The sequence below is a fragment of the Diabrotica virgifera genome, chromosome 4 (genome assembly GCF_917563875.1).
Source record: "Diabrotica virgifera virgifera chromosome 4, PGI_DIABVI_V3a".
Classification (NCBI taxonomy): Eukaryota; Metazoa; Arthropoda; class Insecta; order Coleoptera; family Chrysomelidae; genus Diabrotica; species Diabrotica virgifera.
Window position 1 is genome coordinate 241,732,301 of NC_065446.1, and position 26,219 is coordinate 241,758,519.

Sequence of the window (26,219 nt, forward strand, 5' to 3'; positions counted from 1 at the left end):
ACTTCGAGCTTTTGGGCCATTCTAAGCAAAAATGGTCTCCTTTGATTTTTCTCTAAAATTGATTGTTGTCGAGTTCTACGCGATTTAAAATTTGAAAAACGCGAAAATGGCTATTTTTCAGGCTCAATAACTCGGTTAAAAATGATTATTAAGAAAGTCTGTATAAAATCGGCCCAGCTATAACATATTAATTATGATGAAACTACATGTTGCCTCCAGGAGGTGATTCGAACGAATGATTCTAAATGTATCCTTTTCTCTGTGGCAATAGTATTGGGGTCAGGGACCACGTGACTAACGAACAAAGGTTTTTATCCAAAATGGATGTGTCATAGCCAAAAATATTGGTTATGATTTGCAAGTAGTCAACTAAATTAGCAGCCCCGCACATGTGTAAATATAATAACAAATTGCGTTAATGTGATATACGGGGTGATAAAAATATTGTTTAATATCGGATATGAAAATTGAATGTGTGAGATTAAACAAAGTTAGAAAGTGACCAAATAAAATTTTAAAGCTCCTTTAAAGTGACAAGATCCTGAATAAATTTTTGTCATTATTTTATTACAAAGCTGTTATTTTTAATTATTACCAATGAGCGCCAAGCGCATCTCTCTCGCGGATACGGTCGCTTCAATACGCGCCTAGCGCTTATTGCAAATAATTAAAAATAACAGTGAGTTATTAAGCCTTGAAAATGGCATTTTCGCGTTTTTCAAATTTTAAGTCGCATATAACTCGACAACAATCAATTGTGGAGAAAAATTACAAGAGATCTTTTTTGCTCAGAATGACCTAAAGAATCTAAAAAAGTTTGTGTACGAATTGAAAAAACTGATTTTTTGAATTTGTTTAAAAAAAATTGTTTAAATAATTTTCCGACCGCGGTACCTTATGGCACCCTGTGGATTTGTTATGAGGACCTCTTTTGGAGTAAGTTTGTGCAAAAGAAATGAATCGGAATAATTTACCTAACGAGGGCGAGCACACAGTCTGGACTAAATAGAAAAGCACAGATTATAAGTATAAAACTGGACTTTCAAATTGTTCAACATAGTTTTATGTAGTGTCACTCAAACAAAATGACTAATACAATTTCAGTATTTTTATTTTTATTCGTTCTAATATGGAAGGGAAATACCGTTGAAGGAAATGTCAAAAATTTGCCAAGTAAGAAATACATAAGTCGAATTTAAAATAAACAAATTTAAAAATTAAAGAATATAAATTTTCTAATACTTATACTCAACCAAACTTATAAGGAATCATTGATGGATTCGACCGTTACTTGATGGAAGTTCATTTTATCTAACAATAAAACACTGAAAACATTTGTTTTCTATACTTCCACAAAATTTATTATAACTAAGTGACTACAGCTGTTTCGGCGGAGTGCCTTTCTCAAGTGATATAGTTTACAATGTGTTTGCCTTTTTAAGTCTTCAACTGAAGAGGTTGAGGAGTGGGGAGCTGTTTGTCTCGAGTTGGTCATTCAGAATTATATCTGTATTTTTCAGTTTATTAATTTCCATAGATTCTAAAAAAGATAGCTTAAGGCCTTTATTTTGAATATGTAGAATTTGAAACTCTTCATTGAAAGAATGATTATGATCTAGAAGGTGAAGTGCGTATGTAGAAGTGTCTGTTTTTCTATTGTTGAATGCCCTTTTGTGTTCTGCTATCCGTTTGTCAAAAGTTCTGCCAGTTTGACCGATGTACGTTTTCGGACAGTCACCACAAGTTAGTTTGTACACACCACTCTGTAGTTGCATTCTCTTTCGGCTTTTATTGTTCTTAATATATTTGCTTAAGTTGTTGTTAGTTCTGAAAGCTGGTGTTATTCCTTTCTTTTTTATGTATCTGGCTATCTTTGTTGTTATCTTGCCAGCATATGTGAGAGAGCAGAAGGTACTGGGTTCTTTCTGTGGTGGTGGATACACTAATTTCAGGGCTTTCTTATGGAGTTTTTGGTTTAAAATTTTGTTAACTGTTTGTTCGTTATAGCCGTTGTTTACTGCTATTTGTTTAATGATGTTTAGTTCTATCTCGAAGTTATTTTTTGTCATGGGAATTTCTGTCAGTCTATGTATCATGCTATGGTAGGCTGCTAATTTGTGTTGTGTAGGATGGGATGATGATCTATCATATATTAATTCACTTCATAATAATATTGAGTTTACAATAGAAACAGAACAGAATAACTCCATAAACTTTCTAGATGTAACGATTTCCAGACTACACAACAAACATGAGTTCTCCGTATATCATAAACCTACCCATACTGACACAACTATACACAATTCATCATCCCATCCTACACAACACAAATTAGCAGCCTACCATAGCATGATACATAGACTGACAGAAATTCCCATGACAAAAAATAACTTCGAGATAGAACTAAACATCATTAAACAAATAGCAGTAAACAACGGCTATAACGAACAAACAGTTAACAAAATTTTAAACCAAAAACTCCATAAGAAAGCCCTGAAATTAGTGTATCCACCACCACAGAAAGAACCCAGTACCTTCTGCTCTCTCACATATGCTGGCAAGATAACAACAAAGATAGCCAGATACATAAAAAAGAAAGGAATAACACCAGCTTTCAGAACTAACAACAACTTAAGCAAATATATTAAGAACAATAAAAGTCGAAAGAGAAAGCAACTACAGAGTGGTGTGTACAAACTAACTTGTGGTGACTGTCCGAAAACGTACATCGGTCAAACTGGCAGAACTTTTGACAAACGGATAGCAGAACACAAAAGGGCATTCAACAATAGAAAAACAGACACTTCTACATACGCACTTCACCTTCTAGATCATAATCATTCTTTCAATGAAGAGTTTCAAATTCTACATATTCAAAATAAAGGCCTTAAGCTATCTTTTTTAGAATCTATGGAAATTAATAAACTGAAAAATACAGATAAAATTCTGAATGACCAACTCGAGACAAACAGCTCCCCACTACTCAACCTCTTCCGTTGAAGACTTAAAAAGGCAAACACATTGTAAACTATATCACTTGAGAAAGGCACTCCGCCGAAACAGCTGTAGTCACTTAGTTATAATAAATTTTGTGGAAGTATAGAAAACAAACGTTTTCAGTGTTTTATTGTTAGATTATAAGGAATCACTATGTATTTGAAATCTGCAGCTTTTAGAAGCTATAATAGGTGTAAGTATTTTAGTTGAAACGATAAGAAGAAGAGTTGCCGTGCCCAAGGACTATATAGCGGGAGAAAGTTACGGGATCCCGAGTTAATCAGGCAGCACAAGATTGATCACGTAAGTTGGTGTCTTCAACACCAAAACTGGAACATTGGACATTGGAAAAGTGTGCTATTTTCAAACGAAAGTAGGATATGTAAAATCGGATGATTAACGAATTCGTGTACTTAGAGGACGAGGAAGACTAGCAAGAACGGAAACTGCCAGATTTGTTCATGAATGTAAAAGAGGAAGGGTTTGTTTCTGGGGAGGAATTATGATCGGTAAAAAAAATTATTTAATTTTCATTCAACCAACTTTAATAGCTAGCAGGTATGTTGCTTTGTTTCTATAACCTGTAGTTAGGTTACTAAGAGGTGCCATGAAAGAAAATTAAATTTAGCTTAAATTCGCTTATAATAATAAAAAATATCAGATGATTCAATATGAGTTTGATTCTGTGTACATCATAGGCGGAAAATTCACCGAGAATAAGTTCACCAAAAACATTTCACCGAAACACAGTTTACCGAAAGCACAATTCCCTGAAATAAAAATTCACCGAAATTATATGAATAAATTAGTATAAAATTATTAATGTATTTATTTATTTAATTAAGGTTACCTTGCTAATTTCATTTTAATATTTTCTTTAGAAAAGGGATTAAGCTTCTAACGGGCTTTCTAAATGATAAATATACACAGGCAGGCACAAAATTCCGCCACCTAAAATTTTTGATGAAGTTTGACAATTTATAACTTTATTATTTGTGCTCCGATTTTCAAGATTCTTGCACAATTTTGAAGGTACAGTCGATTCTCGTTAATTCGAAACTCCAGGGGTCTTAAAATATTACGAATTATTGAGTGTTTGAAATAACAAATGGTTCGAAATTTGTGAGAGAAAATAAATAAAACTTCGAATTATTAAGTGTTGATTATTTGTTAACTGCTACATATTCTATAACGATGACAAAAGTTTAGAGGTACATTCGTGTACATACAAACATGTATGTATTCCTAATGTGAATTAATCAATCTTTGGAAATAACTGTATTATACTGGTTTGCTTCAAAACACATTGCTGCTGTTCAAACTGCTCAATAATTTTTTTTAAGAGAAAAAGTGCCTGAAATGCTTTTTCATCACTTTCGTTTTGTAGACAGAAGGTTTGTAAGGTATCGAATGGGGATCTTGCTTTCTTAACTGACACCTCTACCAAAGGTTCTGATGTATCGTACTCATCTTGATCGTTACTTTTTCTGAGACAGCAACATCTTCATCCACTTGAACAAAGTCAGAAAAACTCACACCGACCGCTGATGTCAACTAATGGTTCTATTGCTGGTTCTTCATCATCCATAAGTAGTGGAAGATCTTCTTGATCTTCTTTTAAGAAACCGTATTTTTTGAAGCAGTTGAAAATAGTTATGAGTGTTAACACCTCTCCATGCTTTGTCAATCAGTCAAATAGCTGTCAGAACCGTGATATTTGCAGTTAGCTGCTTGTCACAATCTCTGTAACTTTGAATTGTCGAGTGTTGGACGCCGATGAGTTCGAATTAACGCGTTGTTTTGTTTGTAGCAATGATATTTTTCGTTCGAATTACCAAGTGTATAAAAATGTATTGATTTAGTTCGAAATATAAAGAGATTTTGTAGGGAACTCGTGATAACTTTGAATTATAGAGAGATTCGAATTATCGCAGGTTTGAATTAACGCGAGTCGACTGTACATTGACATCGTTCGGTATTATATCCGTTAATAAAAAAAATTGCTTAGATGGCATTATGCGGGGGCGAATGGAAGAGTTATATTTTCTCCTTACTTAAAAAAATTCTGTAAAAAAATTGAATAGGTGATTTTGTTTCATAGTCGTGTCATATTATCCCGGAGGTATTAGTAAAATTCTGTTTTTTGAATTATTCGAATACATATCTCTTTTTTTATAAGAGCTGTACCATTTTTTGTAAATAAATAAAAACACTGATTGACTCATAAAATAGAGGTTGGATTGATAAGATTAGAATGACCCGCATGCAGCCCAGATCTCAATCCTATTGAGGATTTATGGAATGAATTAAAAAAAGCTATTCGGCGTCATCCTAGAACTCCAGAAAATTTGGTAGGTATGACCCTGGTAGAGGAGTATCGGGCTATTCCCCAAGCAAGGATTACACATCTTTTTTCGATGCCAAACAGATTGCGATCAGTTGCTACTGCAAGACTTATATATACCCGCTCTTGAATTTTTGTTTTGTTGTTAATTTTGTTTTGTTTGTTAATTATAGTGCGTTAGATACTTTTAATTAAAAAAACCTTTGAAACAGTGTTTTTATTCACAGCTCTTACAAAAAAGAAGATATTCGGACAATTCAAACAACAAAGTCTTAGTAATACCTCTAGGAAAATACAAAAGGAGTATGAGACAAAATCAGCCCTCCAATTTTTCCACAGAATTTTTTAAAGTTAGGAGAAAATACAACGCTTCCATTCACCCCCGTATAATGCCATCTAAGCAAAAAAATTTTATTACCGGAATAATAAAAAACGACATCAATACATGTACCTACAAACTGATGCAAGAATCTTGAAAATCGGAGTACAAATAAGAAAGTTATAGATTGTCAAACTTAATCAAAAATTTTGGGTGGCGGAATTTTGTGCCGGTGAGTGTAGATTTCGGGCTATATATTGTGTCATTTGTTTCGTGTTATGTTATTTGTGATAATGATATTTTAAAATAAATTCTATTTTATATAAAAAAACATTTTTTACTGATTAAAACTAATTTATTTATATATTTTCGTTGAATTTTTATTTCGGCGAATTGTGCTTTTGGTAAACTGTGTTTCGGTGAAATGTTTTCCGTGAATTGTTTTCCGTGAATTGTTTTCGGTGAACTGTTTTCGGCGAATTGTTTTCGGTGAATTTTCCTAATTTCTACTTTCATGGATAGTCGTGGATTTTTACTTCGTACCTATATTGTTTCAGTGATTGTGTTTGTGTTTGTTTCAGTGACTATTGTTTCAGTGTTTGTGAATTTTATAGCAAAAACAAACACCTAATAGGTCTGGATCCAGCGTATGAAAAAAAGTTGATTAATAGCAAGCTGAAAATTTGTTAATAGCTTAAGAGTGTCTAGTCGGATAAACTTTGATATATGGGAACACTGGAACAGGGGCAGTTTTAATTGTGGAACAGGTTAAAAATTTGGAACGGTCAGACCACGAAAACGGCACATTTATTTTGTCCGACAGAACAGACTTAAACTCTCCGAACAGAGATTAAACTCTCATGCAAAAATCAGACTGCTATTTATCACCTGTCATAATTCCTGCCATTTGACATATTCTATATGTTCCACTCATTAAAACGCCCATTTGGTGATAAATAGCAGTCTGATTTTTGGCTGAGAGTTTAATCTCTGTTCGGAGAGTTTAAGTCTGTTCTGTCGGACAAAATACATGTGCCGTTTTCGTGCTCTGACCGTTCCAAATTTTTAACCTGTTCCACAATTAAAACTTCCCCTGTTCCAGTGTTCCCATATATCAAAGTTTTTCCGACAAGACACCCTTAAGCTATTAACAAATTTTCAGCTTGCTATTAATCAACTTTTTTTTCATACGCGGGATCCAGACCTATAAGTATTAGACATTTTCTTTTTCTGTACAACACAATGAACAACGAGAATTTGGGAGATAGTGGTCGATTATTATTATTATTTTTTTTCGTTGATGAAAACGATAGATCTGGGTCATATTCTTATTTCCAAACAATATAGAACAAGCGGAATTGTTTATAGGGACGAAAAGAAGAATAGTTTATCTTAATAAACGCTGATTGATCCATTTTTTATCTATAGAATGGTCCCTCAGCTACACACTGCGAGTCATACGTTAGGGATACAGAAAATTATGCTCATTTTCATAGTTGATTTTTTGTGAACAGATTAATCAATTCCACTATCTTCTTTTTATTATTTTAGAATTTTCTTTAGTGTTTACACAGTTGTGCAAAGGTTTATTCAAACTTCTTTTTTATACTTATACCGGGTGGGAGCAAAAAATGTTTTTCTTATGTTTGGAACACCCTGTAGGGAGGACGAGGTACAAATGTGAGTATGTATATACCGGAATCATGTTGTAGTCTTATGTGTTGTGAATATTTCGTTTTTTGAATATTGAATGTCACTGATATCTTTAGAAACAAAGAACATAGACGGTTTGTAGTTTAGCATGTGTTTTAACCGAAACAAAGGTTTGAGACCCTCTGTAGCGAGGAAAAGCTACAAAGGTTGATATACATCGATATTGTGTTGTAGTCTCATATTTTGTGAACATTTTATTTTTTTGATTACTCTGATATCTTTAATAACAAAGAAACACTAGGGGAGTGCAATTAGAACGAAAACATGCATTGTTTCGGAAAAATTCAAACACGCTTATATTTTTCGAAAACTTTTTTTGTTAGTTTATATACATGTTAAAGTAAAAAGTTCTACTCGCGGATTTGGCCGCTAATTGTTTATTAATTGTTTAAACAATAACAATTGTTTTCTATTAATAATTTATTTATTTATTTATTTACGGGTTTCCCCAATTTAAAAAAAATATACATATATAAACAATAAGTAGAAGTAAAAGTAGTATTAGTAAAGTCCAGTAAAACAGTAAAAAACTAAAAATAAAATTAAATGAATTAAATGAAAGTGTGACAGCATAAAACTGTAGTAAGTACATTACAATAAAACTAAATTTAACATACACACAATCCACGTTATGCAGTGACAGTACATAATAATATAATATAAACTGACATTAATCAACTAACTACAGACAATAAAAAATTAACACATTACATAATACAAAAGCATTATCCATGGCAAAAATTAACAAATCCACTGAAAATATAATATTAAATATTAAACATAAGTGCTGACCGGAAAAAATTGATTTTAGTCGGTTTTTAAATACTCGACTGGAAGAAGAGAATAAATCGATGTCCAAATCATTCAGGCGACTTAAAGTTCTATCTATTGGTGAGTTAAGACCATAGTTTGTTGAATGATGAGGTACATGGAACAAGTTATTATTTCTCAGATTATGGTTTGGAATATTAAAGTTTATTAATTTTAATAAATCAGGACAATTGATTTCACTATTTAATAGTTTATAAATAAAAGCTAGATCATTTATAATTCTACGGTCTTTTAAGGAGTGCAAATTGAGATCACTACGGATGATGGTATAGTTGTGGTTTAGTTCAGTAACATTATATCCCAATCTGTATGCTGCAAATCTTAAAAACTTATTTTGAACTCTCTCGAGACAAACAACATGAACATTATAAAATGGTGACCAGACAATAGAGGAGAATTCTAATATAGATATAACCAATGATGAGTAAACAGCCTTTATTGTATTAAGGGAAAGATCAGCACAACTGCGAAGTATATAACCCAGTACTTTTGAAGCCTTTGCTGTCACATAGTTAATGTGATCCACAAACGTTAAGTTTTCATCGAATATTACTCCTAAATCCTTTACTGTTTTAACATAAGAGAGCGCTTTACTGTCGATGACATATGATGATTGATATTTTTTTGCAACTTTGTGGAAGCTAATGAAATGACATTTATTAATGTTTAAAAAGAGTCTGTTTTTGTTATACCACTCAACTAAATTATTGAGATCGTTTTGAAGGAGACTACAATCTTCATGATCTTTGATAGACCTGTAAATCTTCAAATCATCAGCAAATAGCAAGTACTTAGAGTGATTAAAACATTCACCTATGTCGTTAATAAATAGATTGAACAGAAGGGGCGAGCAATGAGCACCTTGTGGAACTCCAGATTTTATTTGTATTGCATATGACATAAATGAACCCAGTTTGACTTTTTGTGTGCGACCTATTAAATAGCTATCAAACCACTTTAAAAGCTGATCGCTGAAACCATATGCCTTAAGTTTATGTAGCAGTAAGTAGTGGTCAATCCTATCAAAGGCTTTTGAAAAGTCTGTGTATACACAATCTACCTGACATTTTCTTTCCAGATCTCTGATAATAGATGTTTCATAAGATAGTAAGTTTGTAGTTGTGGATTTCTTGTGGATAATTGTTGACAAGTAAAACTAATATGGTTATAAATCAACTTATCAAGTAGTTTAGGAATGGTCGATTGTTTAGATATACCTCTGTAATTTTCTATATTTTCTAATAATTTTAAAAATATCGTTAAATTCATCATTTTACTTTGATCAAATATGTTTCTATTTTGTTTTTGATTATACGGAATCTGAATATGGCATTGCAATTTGAAAATTCTTATACAGAAGCTCTTATACAGTATGTCTGCGTAGCTAGAAACCACATGGAAAACTTTTTTATTATCAATTTTACGAAAAAAAGTTATTTTTCATAAAATGCTCTGGATATTCAAAAATCTTAAACTCAACTGTCAGATATCAAATTTTATCAATTTTATACGAGTTATGTCAAAAATATGCATTTCGTTAAAGAATAAAGTACCTTTATATTTCAGAATATCAACAAATGCTATTATGAAAAGTTGTTTGAAATTAAAAACTATGTTTAAATATATAATTACAGTATTCTAATCGAAAATTTTTCTCTCAATTTTTTCTTAAATTACGGATAGTCATCATCATTTTATTATAATTATGATAACTATTTTATTATCAATTTTTCGAAAAAAAGTTATTCTTCATAAAATTCTCTCCCTGGTCTAAAATCTAAGATACAGCCATCAGTTATTAAACTTTTTTAATTTCATACGAGGTATGTACAAAATATGAATTTTTCTTAAGAGTTAAGTGCCTTTATTATTCACAATATTTTAATTAGAAGGATGTAATTGAACACTAAAACAAATTTTTTAATTCCAAACAACTTTTCTTAATAACAATTTTCGATATTGTGAAATTTAACGATACTTTACTCTTGAGTGAAATTCATATTTTTTAACATACCTCGTATAAAATTCATTAAATTTGATATTTGATGATTGCATCTTAAATTATATACGATTCAGAATATTTTATAGAGAATAACTTTTTTTCGTAAAACTGATAATATAAAAGTTATCAATAGGTTCCAAGTTACGCAGACATACTGTATAAGAGCTAAAAAAATTTCTTTTGCTGAACATTTATTATTGTTGAAGTTTATTATTAAATGTATTTTAGGTAAGTTTTACAGAAAAAAGTTTTGATTACTTTATATAAACATTTTTTTATCTGGTAATTTTCGGTTTATGTATTACATTTTTGTTATCTTTCTTAATTTTCTCAAAAAGAAATAGTCTATTTCATTTCTAAAGTAAAATAATTTAGTGCATTTTAAAGATTACATCCTAAGTTTTAAAAAAGCACTTATAAAACTGTAATATATATGTTTAAACTTGAGTAATACCGTCTTAAAATGGTGGTAATTCTATAAAACTACGAAGATTTCAAAAATTACATTTTTTAAGACGTCATATAACATCATTTAGTACGATGCTCTAAAGGTAAGTTTTGCAAAATTGAGGGTTTTATGAGAAAAATTGTATTAGTTACAAATTTTTAAATCATTTTTAAGCAAAATTCATGTAAGGCTCGCTTTCCGCCGCCACCGTACTTATGCCCATACATTTTATTTATTTTTATTATAACCATAAGATAGCTCAATTATTTTTCTTTTAGGTTCAATTTGTAAAATTTAATTTGATGCATTATTTAAAGAATTACATTAAAATAACTCAACCGTGCACGTCGCCGTACGCTAGTTTACAGTGCGCCAATTTTTGTGAGAAGGGTGACTTTAGCGTTATGAATAAAAAATTATAGAAGATACAGATTTAATTTTAGAAAAATCTTTATATAAGGTTTTTTGTAAAATTTTCGGAATTTTTCAATGGTCAAGTCAGTTTTGTTCTAAAATTTATATTTTCGGAGTTATTTAAAAAAACATCAAACTTCGTAGTTCATTTGTTTAATAAAAAATGAAGCACCAACTTCTCGAGTAAAACTTTTTGATATGTTGTTTATTAAACATTTCTTAATGAAATTACAAAAAGTTCCATCTTGTTTGATTTTTTCCGAAGTGAAAATCTATATGCACTCCCCTACGTTAGACGGTAATATGTGTAACGACATGAGATACCTACGTGAGGAGGCCGTGTCTTATACCACTAAGACGAAATTATTTCCTACATATAATGCGAAAGGAACAGAGTGTTCAACGAAAAAAACTCTGTGTAATGTACCTCTTGATATTAAAAGAGCCTCCACGTAGACACCAAATCCGTACGTATACTCTCAAGGAAATTCCACCCCAAACCATCACAGACATTAAACATCCATTAAACAATCTCGTATCTCATATGTTGCGTTGTGCATACAGCTCACCTGGTCGAGAAATAACTCTTATAGGTGTCGATAAGAAGATTTGTTAACTGTTATTTTTTATTGTTTAATTTAATTTTGTTTCAGTTAAAACACGTGTTAAAGAGTAAAACCACATATTTCTTTGTTTCTAAAGTTATCGGGGACATTTAAAGAGCAAAATGTTCACAAAAAATAAGACTACAATATTTTCATAAATATGTCATATAGTCATATATTGTCATATAATCCTGGCAGGATCGCCATGTCATAAATATGTTCTATAACGTCTTTCTGGTCCATATTAATTAAAAGTCTGTTGTTCTACTAACAATATATTTACATCGTACTATCGGTGATTCAACCATAATTGTTTACAAATACAACTCATTACCTATAGATACCACTACATTTGTACATATCAAGTATCTAATAATAACTCTCCTCCTAAATTCACCTATTCTGCATTTTAATACCCGACATAATATGTAAATATCACGTTTATAATTCACGGTCAGGAGTCATTGTCTTCGTGCCGGGCTAATACCCTATATTATATTTTGATAACGTTATTTACCACTTAAAACATATTTTCTATAGATTGTCCCAACTATATTACAATATGATTCCGATGCATACTCACATTTGTACCTCGTCTTACGTACAGGAGGTCTCAAACTTAACATAAGAAAAACATTTCTTTTCTTCCACGCGGTATAAGTACCTACAAAAAAAAGGAATTTGAGTAAACTTTTGCACAACTGTATAAATTCTATAAATACTAAAGAAAACTCTAAAATAATAAAAAAAAAATAGTTATCCGTTAATCTGTTCACGAAAAAATCAACTATGAAAATGACCATAATTTTCTATATCCCTAACTTATGGAGAATATACAGTATATTACCGGCCAAACTCGATTTCAGGATAAACTAGTTTGGCCTAGGCCCTAGGCGAAACTAGTTTCGACTTCCACTTCGGAGGTCGTTATCTAAATACAAAATATTGTAAGTCGAAACGTCAATAAAATCATTTTTCAAGTAAAATTGTGGCTAATTTCCCAGTTAGAAGGGTAAATTACATAAATGCCTCAAAAAGTAACTTCAGAGCAATATTAAAGTTTGGTCAAATGCAGCTGCAACAAAAAGTATTCTACAAACAGATGCAAGTGCAAGAAGGCAATGATATTTCGCAATTCTAATTGCCGCCAAAGCACTCCATGGAAAAATAAATCATAATTTTTATAATTATTGAGGTATAATTATTACTTTATAAAAAAACTGGCTATAGTCGATTGGCTAATCTGAGACACAACTGTCTACACTACAATCACAATAAAGATGCACTACAAATAAACAAGCACGAGGAGAGTGCTCCTCTAACATTCAAAGTGTCTTGGTTTGTTTATTTCTATATAGTGCATTTTTATTGTGATTGTAGTGTAGACAGTTGTGTCTCAGATTAGCCAATCGACTATATGTATTTTTTATAATATGATTGTTTGTATTGCCTATTATTGTCCGTTAGTTTTAACGACGAATCATTATCGTTTTAATAAAAATGATTGTTTTGCAATTACAGAGTATTTTATTAAAAAAACAGTAAAATCCTTTATAAAAGGTATATTTAAAATCCCTCAAAAGGGCCACATCAAAATCACAACATAACTAGTTTTCGACTAGTTTACCAGTCATCGTCAGTGTTTACGTGCAATGTACATGCTAACCACCAAGATATTGTTTGAGGGATTTTTAATATACCTTTTATACAGGATTTTACTGTTTTTTGTATTATATGGTATACAGTCAACTACAAGGATTTTTTATTTTATTCAGTTTACTTATTTATTTTGGCTTTGTAGGTATACTATAACGTTTATACTAGGCCGTAATTGTTTGACCTAGGCTAAACTCGTTTATTCTATAGCGTTTAGGACAAACTAGTTCGGCCTAGGCTAAACTAGTTTATCCTGAAATCGGGTTTGGCCGGTAACATATACATATATTGGTACTCAGATGTAAATGGCAGATGAGAGCATTCGGAAGAGATAAGTACCATATTTGAATTGAGAACAAATATTCTTCTTCTTCTTTCTCATAATCCTTAGTGCCCTTCAGGGCGTCGGATGTCGGGTTCCGCCTTTTATCCACTTCTTCCAATTGCTTCTATTGGTGGCCAGGTTCTTCATATCCCTCATACTGATGTGTCTCCTTTCACCTATATCTTGGATCTGGTCCATCCATGTCTTCCTCGGCCTTCCCTTTTTTCTTTTGTTTCCCATTTTGGCTTCATGTACCTTCTTTGTAAGTCTATTTTGCTCCATTCGTTGTATGTGTCCAAACCAGCTTAATTGTTTGTTTTCGATCTTCCTAATTATCGGTTCTTGTTCCAACTCTCTTCTTATATCTTCATTTCTGAATCTGTCAAACTTCGTAACTCCGGCTATTTTTCTCATGTATTTCATCTCCGTCGCGTTTATCATTGATTCATGTTTCTTTTGGACAATCCATGTTTCCGCCCCATATGTCATTATCGGATTTACTATGCTGTTATATACTCTGAGTTTAGTTTTGTTGCTTATTTCTGACTTTCCAAAAATTGTATTATTTAAAGAGTAATACACGCTAGTTGCCTTCTTCAGTTTATTACTTATTGCCAAGTCCGTTTTCCCATCATCTGTTATTATATTTCCCAGATATTCAAAAGTAGATACATGTTCTATTACTTTTTCCCTTACTATTATATTAGTATTCCTTTCTCTTTTCTCATCTTCATTTATTATCATAAGTTTTGTTTTGTTGAGGTTCATTTCCATTTTTAATTTATGTATCTCTTTTTGCCAAATATCTATTAGTTTCTGCATTTCCTCTACTGTGTCTGTGATTAGAACTATATCATCAGCGTATAGAAGGGAGTTGATCTTTATTGCATTTAAGTTTTTATATCCTACTATGTATTGAAGGTTTCTTGTTTGATCTTTGGTATTTTTGATTAAAGTATCCATGACTATTATAAACAAGAGGGGGCTTAGTCCATCTCCTTGTTTAATTCCCTTATCCCATTTAAAAGTGCCTGATCTTTCTCCATTTATTTGTACTTGGCCTTCTACTTCCATATATATAGATTTTATGACTTTTATCATCTTTTTTGGTATATTATAGCTCTCCAATATTTTCCACAATATTTCTCTGTTTATCGTATCAAATGCCGCCTTCAGATCGACGAACATGAGAAATAGTTCATTCCCTTTACGGCATTGTCTCTCTATTATATTTCTTATGATGTAGACGTTATCGTTTGTTTGACGGTTTGATCTGAATGCAGCCTGTTCGTCTTCCAATTCTTTCTCTATCACTGATCTTAGACGCTTCTCTATAATTCTCGTGTATACCTTGAAGGCGACCGATGACAAGCATATTGCTCTATAATTCTCGCATTCATTATGTTGTCCTTTTTTGTATATTGGTAGAACTATGTTCTTCTTCCAGTCATCTGGGATTTTCTCTGTACTCCATGCTTCCTTGCATATCTGTAATAGCCAGTCCTCTCCTTTTTCACCCATTCATTTTATCATTTCTGGATCTAGTTGGTCCTCTCCTGCCGCTTTTCCAAGTTTAATATTGTTTATAGTTTCTTCCAGTTCTTCCTTCCTTATACTCTCTGGTTCCTCTTCCTCCTCCAGTTCTGGTCTATTTCTTCCTGCTTCATATATTTCTACTTCTTCGTGTTTGAATTTATCTTCGTAGTATTGTTTCCATACTTCTACTATTTCTGTAGTCTCTATTTTCAATTGGTTATTTTTATCTTTGATTCCATACTGTTCCCAACCTTTTTTCCCTCTTAGACCCTTTATACGGTTCCAGAATTTTCTGTTATCTGTTTTGTAATTTGCTTCCAATTCTTTTCCGAATTCTTCCCAGCTCATATTTTTCGCTTTCCTTACTGCTATCTTTGCTCTATTACGTTTCTCCATGTATTCTACTTTGTTATTTTCATTTCTACATTGTTGATATTTTTTCCAGGCTTGCTTCTTTTCCTTTATTATTTTCTTTAGTTCTTGACTCCACCATTCTGTTCTCTTATGATATTTATTTATTGACTTTTTTCCACAAATTTTCTCTGCTGTTTTATATAGTGTGTCTTTTAGTATTTTCCATCTTTCTTCCATATCCAATTGCTCTCTTTCCAGCTCCATTCTTTGCAATTCCTCATATATTTCTTGTTTATAGTCACTTTTCTCTTTCTCTGTTTTCAGCTTCTTAATATTTATCTTAGTGTATGACTTATCGACTATATATTGCTTTTTCTTTGTAGTCATTTCGGCTACGAGTAGCTTGTGTTGAGTATTAAGTTCTGCAAATTTTTCTGTTTTTATATTTTTGATAATATTCATTTCTGCAGGAATCACGATGTAATCTATTAGACTTTTGGCATTTCTTTCCTGTGCTTCAAAAGTGTATCTGTCCTCCATATTTTGATACCAGAATGTATTTCCAATTTTTAAGTCGTTATTTAAACAAAATTGTATCATCTTCTTCCCATTTCTGTTCTCAGCTTTTTCTCCATACCGCCCAAGGCTTCCAAGTCCCTTGTTGATGTCATTTCCAACTCTAGCATTCCAGTCTCCCATAATAATTATGTTCTCAGTATCTTCTCTCACTTCGTCTAAAGCTGTTTGGAGTTCGCTATAGAATTGAGACATTTTCTGTTCTTCTGTGCCCTCGACTGGTGCATATATTTGTATTATGCTAACTAACTCGTCTAGTTTTATACTTACGGTAATTATTCTAGAGTTTATTGCTTGGTATTTTACAACTCTCCCACTCAGATCATCCGTGATTATAAAACCGACTCCCTCTTTTGCTCTTTCCATTTCTTGTACACCTGAGTAGAAGAGCTTGTAACCATCGCCACATCTCATATTTCCTCTTCCCTTCTTCTTCGTTTCACTCAGGCCTAGGATGTCAATGCCGTATGTTTTCATTTCCTCTGTCAATTCGAATTCTTTACCATAAAGACTTGTGATATTCCAAGTACCTATTATTGTTGTTTCCTTTCCATTATTTTCGTTGTCCTTTTCCATTTGCGTTGTCTTTTTTACTAGTATCTTTGCAGTTTTTGGTGCCTGTGTTTTCAGTTTTTTGAGTTATATGCTCCCCCTTCTGCTGTTCTTATTGATTTTGGTATTTGCTGTATTTCGTTTCCTGGGGATCTTTCACTCGCTTTTCTCCCCTTTGTTTTTTGTTCCTCTGCTCCATTTTCAGGTTGAATTTCTCCATTGTTATCATTTTTGTAGCCCAACTGCTCCGGGGTATATATTTCTCCATCTATTTTGAGCCCGTTATAGTTTAGGAACGCTCTGTAACCTTTATCTCTAGCCAATTTCAGTTGGTGGATTAGAAATTTCCTTTTCTGTTGGTATTCTTTTGAGTAGTCTTCCGTAATGAATATTTTGCTGCCCTTGAGTCTGCGTGTTTGGCTTAGTATCTCTATTTTTTTCGACACATGTTTAAGTTCTATTTTTATAGGCCTGCTTTTATTATTTTGGTTTCCTACTCTATAGATATCTTGTATCTCCTCGTTTTCGTCTATTGAAATGTTCATTTTATTAGTTATTTCTTTGAATTTATTTTTTAGGATTGCTCTATTTTCATTTGTTGTTTCGTCTACACCATGTATCACAATGTTTTTCTTTCTTACTTCTTTTTCTAGAGCCTCGATTCTTCTTTCTTGCAATTTCATCTCCTCTTTGATTTCCAGGTTTTCCTTTTTGATCAGTTCATTTTCTAATTTTAGCTTATTGAGTTCGATTGATATAGCATCTATTTTATTTTCTACCCTAATCTCTCTCTCTTCCATTTTATTAAGTTTTTCTATTATTTCTTCCATTATTTTTTCCATGACGATGTATTTGTTTTTACCTTTCCCTACACGACCACTCACCGATAAAGGTTTATCCCAAGTCGACCCTGCGGAGGAACCGCCTTTCCTTGAGTGGTTAAATGTAGTTTGTTTAGATTTTAAATCAAATATTTTATTTTTAAATTGATTTTTAAGTTGATTTTAGGCTTACTTTATTTATTATGGTTTAAAGAATATTTATACTATTATAATCCAATACTTTAACCATCCAACCGTCCAGAGGATCCAAAATCTATTTTTAATAATAAAAATATGGAATATTCTTACCTTGAATTGTTACGCCTATGTTTATGTTATTGTTATTTTTGAGTACCTTATTAAATTCTGTCACCACGCGTCTTACTTGTTTGTAGGTTAATAAACTAAATTTACACTTCCACAATAAAATATTATGAATTTTCACTATGTAAATATTTTAAACCATTTAACTATTAATTAAGTTTTATTAATTGTTGTTTATAAGTTTTAAAATTCACTTTTTACCACCAAAAACTTGATTTTTAGACGATCGATCTAATTATACGTATCTTAATATATAGCCAGTGACGGAACCTCGAGAGAACAAATATAATATCTAAAATTGTAGTATAAGTACTAATAATGTTTACTATTATATTATATTTCAGGTATTCATTTGGTACAGAACACAAATCCTTCAATTCCAAATTTGATAACTTTTGGTAACAGTGTGTACTATATTGTGCATACTTTTGAGGTAAGTTACATATAACAGAAATTTAAAAAAAATGCAAACGTTTATTTCTGGTTGAAGGGAGTATTATTATTCTTACTTTTTTAGGGTTATTGGTTGGACGCAATGCTACACTGTAAATCTCTTAACATGGACCTCGTCAGTATTGAATCACAGCAAGAAAATAACTTTCTTCACCAAAAGATGAGGGAATACTGTAAGTATAGTGAATTGGACTCACAAGACAAGTCGAAATGAAAAAATAATTCGTACCTATTTTTTTAGCCAAACCATTTTCGTTGCAACACGAAACTACAGCAGCATCATATTCTAGTTCAATCAGAGAGTGCTGCAAGCACCTCTACCGGTTTCGAAACTTATTAGTCTCTCTTCAGGAGGTACATATGCGGCTCTCTCTGACCCAACCATGACAAACTTACGGATTGCAACGAACGAAATGGCATGGATCCCCTAGCGGCAACTGCTAACAAAAGACTAAGTTGTACTAACTAAAGACTAAGACTGCAAATTGTAGAAGCCTCGGTGGTGTAACCAGAGAAGTTTCCCATTGTTTTCAATCTGGTAGGATGTAAAGTAACATTTTTGATGTTGTTTTATGTGCTATTAGTTTGAAAACTTAGTCTTTTGTTAGCAGTTGCCGCTAGGGCATCCATGCCATTTCGTTCGTTGCAATTCATAGCTGCACGCCGGGGTTTGTCATGGTTGGGTTAGAGTGAGCTGCATATGTGCCTCCTGATGAGAGACTAATAAGTTTCGAAACCGGTAGAGGTGCTTACAGCCCTCTCTGATTGAACTAGAATATGAGGCGGCTGTAGTTTCGTGTTACAACGAAATTGAGAATGGTTATTCATTTTTGATTTACATGTATACTCTGATTGGAGTACGAAGGGAACCACTCTCGTTGGAACTTTACCGCGCTGAGTAGATGGGACGTGAATTATAAATTGTAAAATTCCCTCATCTTCTTTAGTATCAGCATCCGTTATGGCTTGCAAATTGTAGAAGCCTCGGAGGTGTAACCAGAGAAGGTTCCCATTGTTTTCAATCTGGTAGGATGTAGAGTAACATTTTTGATGTTGTTTTATGTGCTATTAGATTGAAAACTTAGTCTTTTTTTTAAACATTTTATCATTTTTCTCGAAAACTATTGATTTTGGTTAATAATTTTGTCTATAAAATATAAAATATTATTAGATCTATTTCAAGATGGACATGTTGAAAATCCCAATCTTGCCCCTAAATATGTATACAGTACATCTCCTTTCTGGTGTAAATATAACAGCTTGTCTGATCAAAAACTGTTTAAGACCTATCCAGGACCTGTACGAAATATGTCCAAAATATTGAACATACAGGGTGTCCAGAAACTCTACCGACAAACGAAGACAGGAGATTCCTCAGATAATTTTAAGACAATTTAACCCAATTCACCTAGTCCGAAAATGCTTCTTAAGGGAGCTAGAGCTCTTTGAAGATGGCGTCATGAAATTAGTTTTTCTTAAATACCTCCAGAACGCTTCTATTTAGAAAAACGAATTTTCAGAGATGAATCGATTCCATCTATTGCAAATTTCTAGTACCGGTCATAGGCGTCCGTTTTGGGTAGAGCAACGGGTCTTTAATCGCATTACTTTTTTGTCCTTAACTTTTATGCATTTTTGACACCGGATTATTAAATTGTGAGGTATTCTAGTACTAAAAGGTACTCTTGCTTTAAGTCGGTAGGACACACCGTTTTCTAGAAAAATCGATTTGAAAGTTTTTCGTTTTTGGAATTTAAAAAAAAAATTGAAAGAACTTTTCATCAAAAAACGAAGTATTTTACCTACATAAAGTAAGAGCAACTTTTAGTACTCGAATACCTAATAATTTAATAATCTAGTGTCAAAAATGCTCAAAAATTCAAAACAAAAAGTTATGCTATAAAATAACTGTTGACCTACCCAAAACGGACGCCTATGACCAGTACTAGAAATTCGCAATTAATGAAATCGATTTATCTCTGGAATATAAATAAATGTACCAGTTTTCGTCTTTCTAAACAGTTTTTTTTTGAATTTTTTTTTTAATTTAAAAAGCGAAACATTTTCAAATCGATTTTTCTAGAAAACGGTGTGTCCTACCGATTTAAAACAAGAGTACCTTTTAGTACTAGAATACTTCACAATTTCATAATCCAGTGTCAGAAATGCATAAAAGTTAAAGATAAAAAAGTTATGCGATAAAATAACCGTTGCCCTACCCAAAACGGACGCCTATGATCGGTACTAGAAATTTGCAACGAATGGATTAGATTTATATCTTGTAGATAAATGCGCTTACCAATTTTTGTTTTTCTAAATAGAAGCGTTCTGGAGATATTTAAGAAAAACTAATTACAAGACGCCATCTTCAAAGAGCTCTAGCTCCCTTAGGAAGCATTTTCGGACTAAGTGCATTGGGTTAAATTATCTTAAAATTATCTGAAGAATCTCCTGTCTTCGTTTGTCGGTAGAGTTTCTGGACACCCTGTATATACAAACATTCAAACAAAATATTCAAACACTTAAAAAAAATATTGGAGTGGTATTCGATTTTTATCATCATTCAAACAGCCGATGATAGCTGTGAAAGAGCCAGAAACAGGTTTTGGAAGAGGTCTTGAACAGGTCATGAACAATGTCTTTTGATCAGAAGATAAGCTTTTGATAACAGCTTTTGATCAGAAGAGCAGTTGTAGCCCCACCAGAAAAAGCGTCAAAGCTAGATTTACATGAAAAAAAAAACCAATTTTGTGCCAGAATTCAGAATAATTACACCTTTAGCAAAATCGCATGTATGAATAATTCAACACACTTTTTGAACATTTTTTTAAAAAGGGTATCGTCAGGTAACGTGATTTTGCTCAAGCGAATGGAATCTCACCAAAAAATGTGTCTTTTTTAGAATATTTATTTTTAATAATAAAAAATACCATGTCAAAATAGCAATTGCACCCGGAAAATTTTCTTTCCGGTCCGGAAAGAAAGTACATAGCTATTAGCTATACATGTATAGTTGTATATTTTATACTGGTTAATATTAGGTATGTATAGATTCAGATGCACCCCCTGAAAATAATCCCGGGACGCACATGCAAACATCTTGCACAGTTAAAATTCCTCGCAAATCGAATGACTGATTTATTTTCTTTATATTTGAATTTACTTTAAAGCCACCTCAAAGATATTTTTTGTAATAACAATTTTTACCCTTTTTTTAATTTGGGGGGGGGGGGATTTTTGGGAAAAAGACCGCTACCATTTTTGTCTATTATGGAAGAGTTAGTCACCTGAAAAATTTTCTGATTGCCTCAAATACCTACCCAAAAATGTCTAACAGTTTTCGTGCTGTTGTATATTTTCCACGAAAATTTTGTTTTCGTTTATAAATTGGCAAAGTTTCTTCGTTCTTTAGTTCGTTCGTGCGTTGCCGTCCCTGCAATACTTGGAGCAGATCGACTGATGGATCCCCATATAGTTTTGTCTCCTGAATCTAAATCTGAAAACGGCATTTCGATATCTCAAACCATTTTCAAGATAACCGACCTCAAAGTCAGCTATAATTTAATCGAAGATTTAATAAAATGTAATGTTTTTCCACCTTTCAATATATCCTATCTATTGTCTCTGAACAGCAAAAATATATATGATTGTTTAATGAAATTTATCTGTGAAACTAAAATTAACCTCTAAATTTATTAATCCTGATAATTTGATATATTATGTATATATGGAAAAAGAAGAAGAAGAAGAAGATGTATAATGGAAAAATGTGGTGAGCAACTTGGATAGTTCATAGCGGCCACCTGTAGCTTTTGAACTGAGTAGAGAGCTGTGGAAAAGTTTGCTATGGAACTCATTGCCTTCTTTATGTATGAATAGAAAACAAAAAAGTTGTGACTGGCTAATTGACACCCAAGTCTATGCCACAAAAGAAAAGTCAACTTGCATCTCAGGACAGCAATTTAGGACATTTTAGCAATTTTTATATAGCGAGATAATTTTACAATGGATACATTGCTAAAAATGCATTATACACCTAATATTATGTAAAAATGCAAATAAAAATTTCATATGTATTTCAAACTAGTGCGTGACTGACATAGGCTATACGCTGTGAGCTCGTACGTAGAGGGGATATTTACAAATGCGCGAGCGCCAGTAGTGACAAGTCTGTAAAGCTTTACCGGAAATTTGACATAAATGTCAAAGTGATTAATTTAAAATTAAAATTAAAAACATTTATTATAAAAAATATTAGTTGGTCAAAGCTGTGGTATATATTTTTAACTTAAATATACTTACGTTTTAAATACTGAATTTAAGTTTTTTTAATGTTCTATTAATCTATTAATCTATTAATCTTAGCCCCATCTACACGATAATTGTGAAAGTATCCGAAGTAAGAAATTGATAATTTGTCAATAGAACTTCAAAATGATTAGCAAAATCTTAAAAAAATCGATTACAATTGTGAGCTTCGCTGGTGTCGCTCCTAGCGGTTACTAATTCAACTTTTACCGGTAATTTTTAAATTTATTATTTAATTGTTATCGCTTAATATTTACAACGCAAAAAATTAATTAAATTGTAATCGATTTTTTTAAGATTTTTCTAATCATTTTGACGTTCTATTGATAAAATATCAATTTCTTACTTCGGATACTTTGACAATAATCGTGTAGATGGCGCTAAGATTATAATAGATTATTTATAATTAGATATTACGGAACATTAAAAAAACTTAAATTCAGTATTTAAAACGTAAGTATATTTAAGGTAAAAATATATACCAAAGCTTTGACCAACTAATATTGTTTATAATTAATGTTTTTAATTTTAATTTTAAATTAATCACTTTGACATTTATGTCAAATTTCCGGTAAACGTTTACAAACTTGTCACTACTGGCGTTCGCGAATTTGTAAATATCCCCTCTACGTACGAGCTCACAGCGTATACACGCTTGTGATCAGGACCCTAAATTGCCGTCCCAAAAAGCAAACTTTGTTTCGTTTGACACATTTTTTTATGAACGTCAAGTTGAAATGTCAAATAAATAAATTGTGTTTATAAACGTTCATGTAGGTAATGTTAAAGGCAGATTACTATTTTTTATTTGAGCTGTCTACCCAATGATATGCATTATGTACATTTATGTATACAGGGTAGCGAGAAAGTATCGAAACACGGTGATTTCTCGGAAACCGCTCGAACGATTTTTATAAATTTTGGTAAGTAAGAGTGTCCTAATGCGGCCGATATTATAGTGGTAAATACATTGTTGTCAAATCTTCCGTTATTCTGGAAATCTAACGAACTTTCTTATTTTAAATAGAACACCCTGTATATTTTTTGCGTTTTGAAGTCCTTAAGAAATACTGATTATTTTTCGTGTATGTTCCCTATACTTAAATGCCATAATTTCGGAGTTATTGCTACATTTATTAAAAAAATTAATTTTAACAATTTATAAAAATCCATTTTTTCGGCCCAGGTAGACATTATTTTAGGTTTTTTTGGATCATTGGGAACAAAAAAGGTCTTTTGTAATTTTCCTCAAAAGTTAATCGTTTCCGAGTTATAAACAATTTAAAACTGAAAAAAATCGAAAAATTACGATTTTCAAGGTTCAAAAACACAAGTAAAAAAACCTTTTTTAAAATCACGAAGTACCTAAATTAAAGCTCAAACCTTTTTCTATCAGATGTCAATAATTTTTGGCATATTTTCTTCTAAAACATTGCTTTTTTTTAATTGTTAATAAAGCTCATATGCGAGGACGGGCTATCGGGCTGCATCAACAACTAAAAAATATTGTTGTAGAATAAAATAAGACCAAATCACTTATCGGCATCTGATAAAATAAGGTTTGAACTTGAATTTAGGCACTTCATAGTTTCATAGATAATATTTTTTACTTATGTTTTTGCACCCAGAAAATCGTCATTTTTCGTTTTTTTTTCAGTTTTAATATGTTTTTAATTCGGAAACGATTAACTTTTGAGGAAAATTACAAAAGACCTTTTTTGTTCCCAATGACCCAAAGAACCTAAAATAATATCTACCCGGTCCAAAAAAATAAATTTGTATAATTTGTTAAACATTTTTTTTTTTAATAAAACTAGCAATAACTCCGAAATTATGGCATTTAGGTATAGGGAACATAACATGAAAAATAATTAGTATTTCTTAAGGACTTCAAAACACAAAAATATACAGGGTATTCCATTTAAAATAAGAAAGTTCATTAGATTTTCTGAAAAACGGAAGATTTGACAACAATGTAATTACCACTATAATATTGGCAGTATTGGAATACCCTTACCCACCAAAATTTATAACAATCGTTCAAGCGGTTTCCGAGAAATTACAGTGTTTCCATACTTTCTCGCTGCCCTGTATATTATATACAGGTTAGGGTGTCACTTAAATTGCACACATATGAGAAACTTTTTTATTTTTAATTTTACGCAAAAAAGTTACTCTTCATAAAAAATTCTGCATGGCCTAAAATCTACTATTCAACCATCAAATATAAAATTTTACCAATATTATACGAGGTATGTCAAAAAATATGAATTTCGCTTAAGAGTAAAGTACCTTTATTTACATATTTCACAATATTGTTATTATGAAAAGTTGTTGGAATAAAAAAATATGTTCTAATATATGCAATTACATCCTTCTAATGAAAAAAATATTTGAAGATTTTTCTCAAATTACGGACACCAACATCATTTTCATTTATAACTTTTTTATTTTTAATTTGACGAAAAAAAGGTATTCTTCATAAAAAGCTCTTCATGGTCTATGGCCTAAGATGCAACCACCATATATCAAATTTTTTAAATTTTATACGAGATATGTCAAAAAATATGAATTTCGCTCAAGATTAAATTAGATTTCATTTATAGTTCACGTTATTTAAATTAGAAGGATATAATTGCACATTAAAACATAATTCTAAACAACTTTTCATAATAGCAATTTTTCATATTATTAAGAATTTAAATACGTAAGTAAACAAAGTTTTCGTTATGATAATTCTCGCATTTTCAGCTTGTTAATTTTATTTTCAGTTGGCAACGGACCCGAATATTGGTTTTGGTCTTCAGGAGCCAAACTGAAGAACAGATGGGTATGGATGAGTAAAGGGCGTCCAATCAACTACTACAACTGGTATCCCAATCAACCAGACAACGCGAGAAACGAGGAAAACCGTCTAGAACTGAGGTGGAACTGGGCAGGCGGTCTTCGCTGGAACGATAGGAATGGAGATGGTGGAAAGGCGATACATGCGCTTTGTGAAGCAGAAATTGTTAAACCGTTTGCTGAAATCGTTGGTGCAGCTTGCAATTGCAATGTTACTGATTCAGTCCCTATATTGTAATATATTGATAATAGATGAGATCTTTTTATTTTCGTCCTGGTATGATTATCTTTCAAGACCATAAACTTTACAAGCATACCAATTAAGTAATAATTAGGTTAACTAATGACATACCTATCAAAATTTACTTTCAGTATCAACATTTGTTAAGTAATATCAATTCAATCAAGGTGTAAAATCTGCATAAACAGACGAACCACTCTGCAGCGCTTCTCTGTGGCGCCACAAAGTGGCTTCGACAGGCGATTTTGTAGCGCCAATGATTTTATAATGGACGCCACTATAGCAGCGATGATCGTGGCCAGCCAGCAGTGGCAGTCACATCTTGTTCTTCAAGATGTGACCGAGGTATTCAAGTTTGGCTGTTGTTATTGTGGTCAACAGCTCTTTTTCTTTTTGCATTCTCAACATAACACCCTGGTAAATAACGTGGTCGATATAAGATATCTTCAGGATTCTGTGACGATAAAGCCACATTTTGAAAGCCTCAATTTTCTTGCAGGTGGCGACTGTGAGAGTCCACGACTCAACTCCGTATAACAGTGTAGGAGAGTTATAC

At 32.0% G+C, this 26,219-nt stretch overlaps 1 protein-coding gene across 1 annotated transcript; it reads left to right on the forward strand.

Annotated features, from left to right (window-relative positions):
• The first annotated feature begins 1,056 nt into the window (after positions 1 to 1,056).
• Positions 1,057 to 25,678, forward strand: LOC114327460 (perlucin). The gene is made up of 4 exons (XM_028276093.2): positions 1,057 to 1,173; positions 18,162 to 18,250; positions 18,335 to 18,443; positions 25,350 to 25,678. Exons 1-4 carry the CDS (start codon positions 1,086 to 1,088, stop codon positions 25,658 to 25,660), a joined length of 597 nt encoding a protein of 198 aa, XP_028131894.1. The 5' UTR covers positions 1,057 to 1,085; the 3' UTR covers positions 25,661 to 25,678.
• Positions 25,679 to 26,219: the final 541 nt, after the last annotated feature.

Coding starts and splice junctions, on each gene's coding strand:
- LOC114327460 (XM_028276093.2), top strand. CDS start 1,086: ATGACTAATACAATTTCAGTATTTTTATTTTTATTCGTTCTAATATGG. Junction 1,174..18,161: donor AAATGTCAAAAATTTGCCAA/GTAAGAAATACA, acceptor ATTATATTTCAG/GTATTCATTTGGTACAGAAC. Junction 18,444..25,349: donor CCAAAAGATGAGGGAATACT/GTAAGTATAGTG, acceptor TTTTATTTTCAG/TTGGCAACGGACCCGAATAT.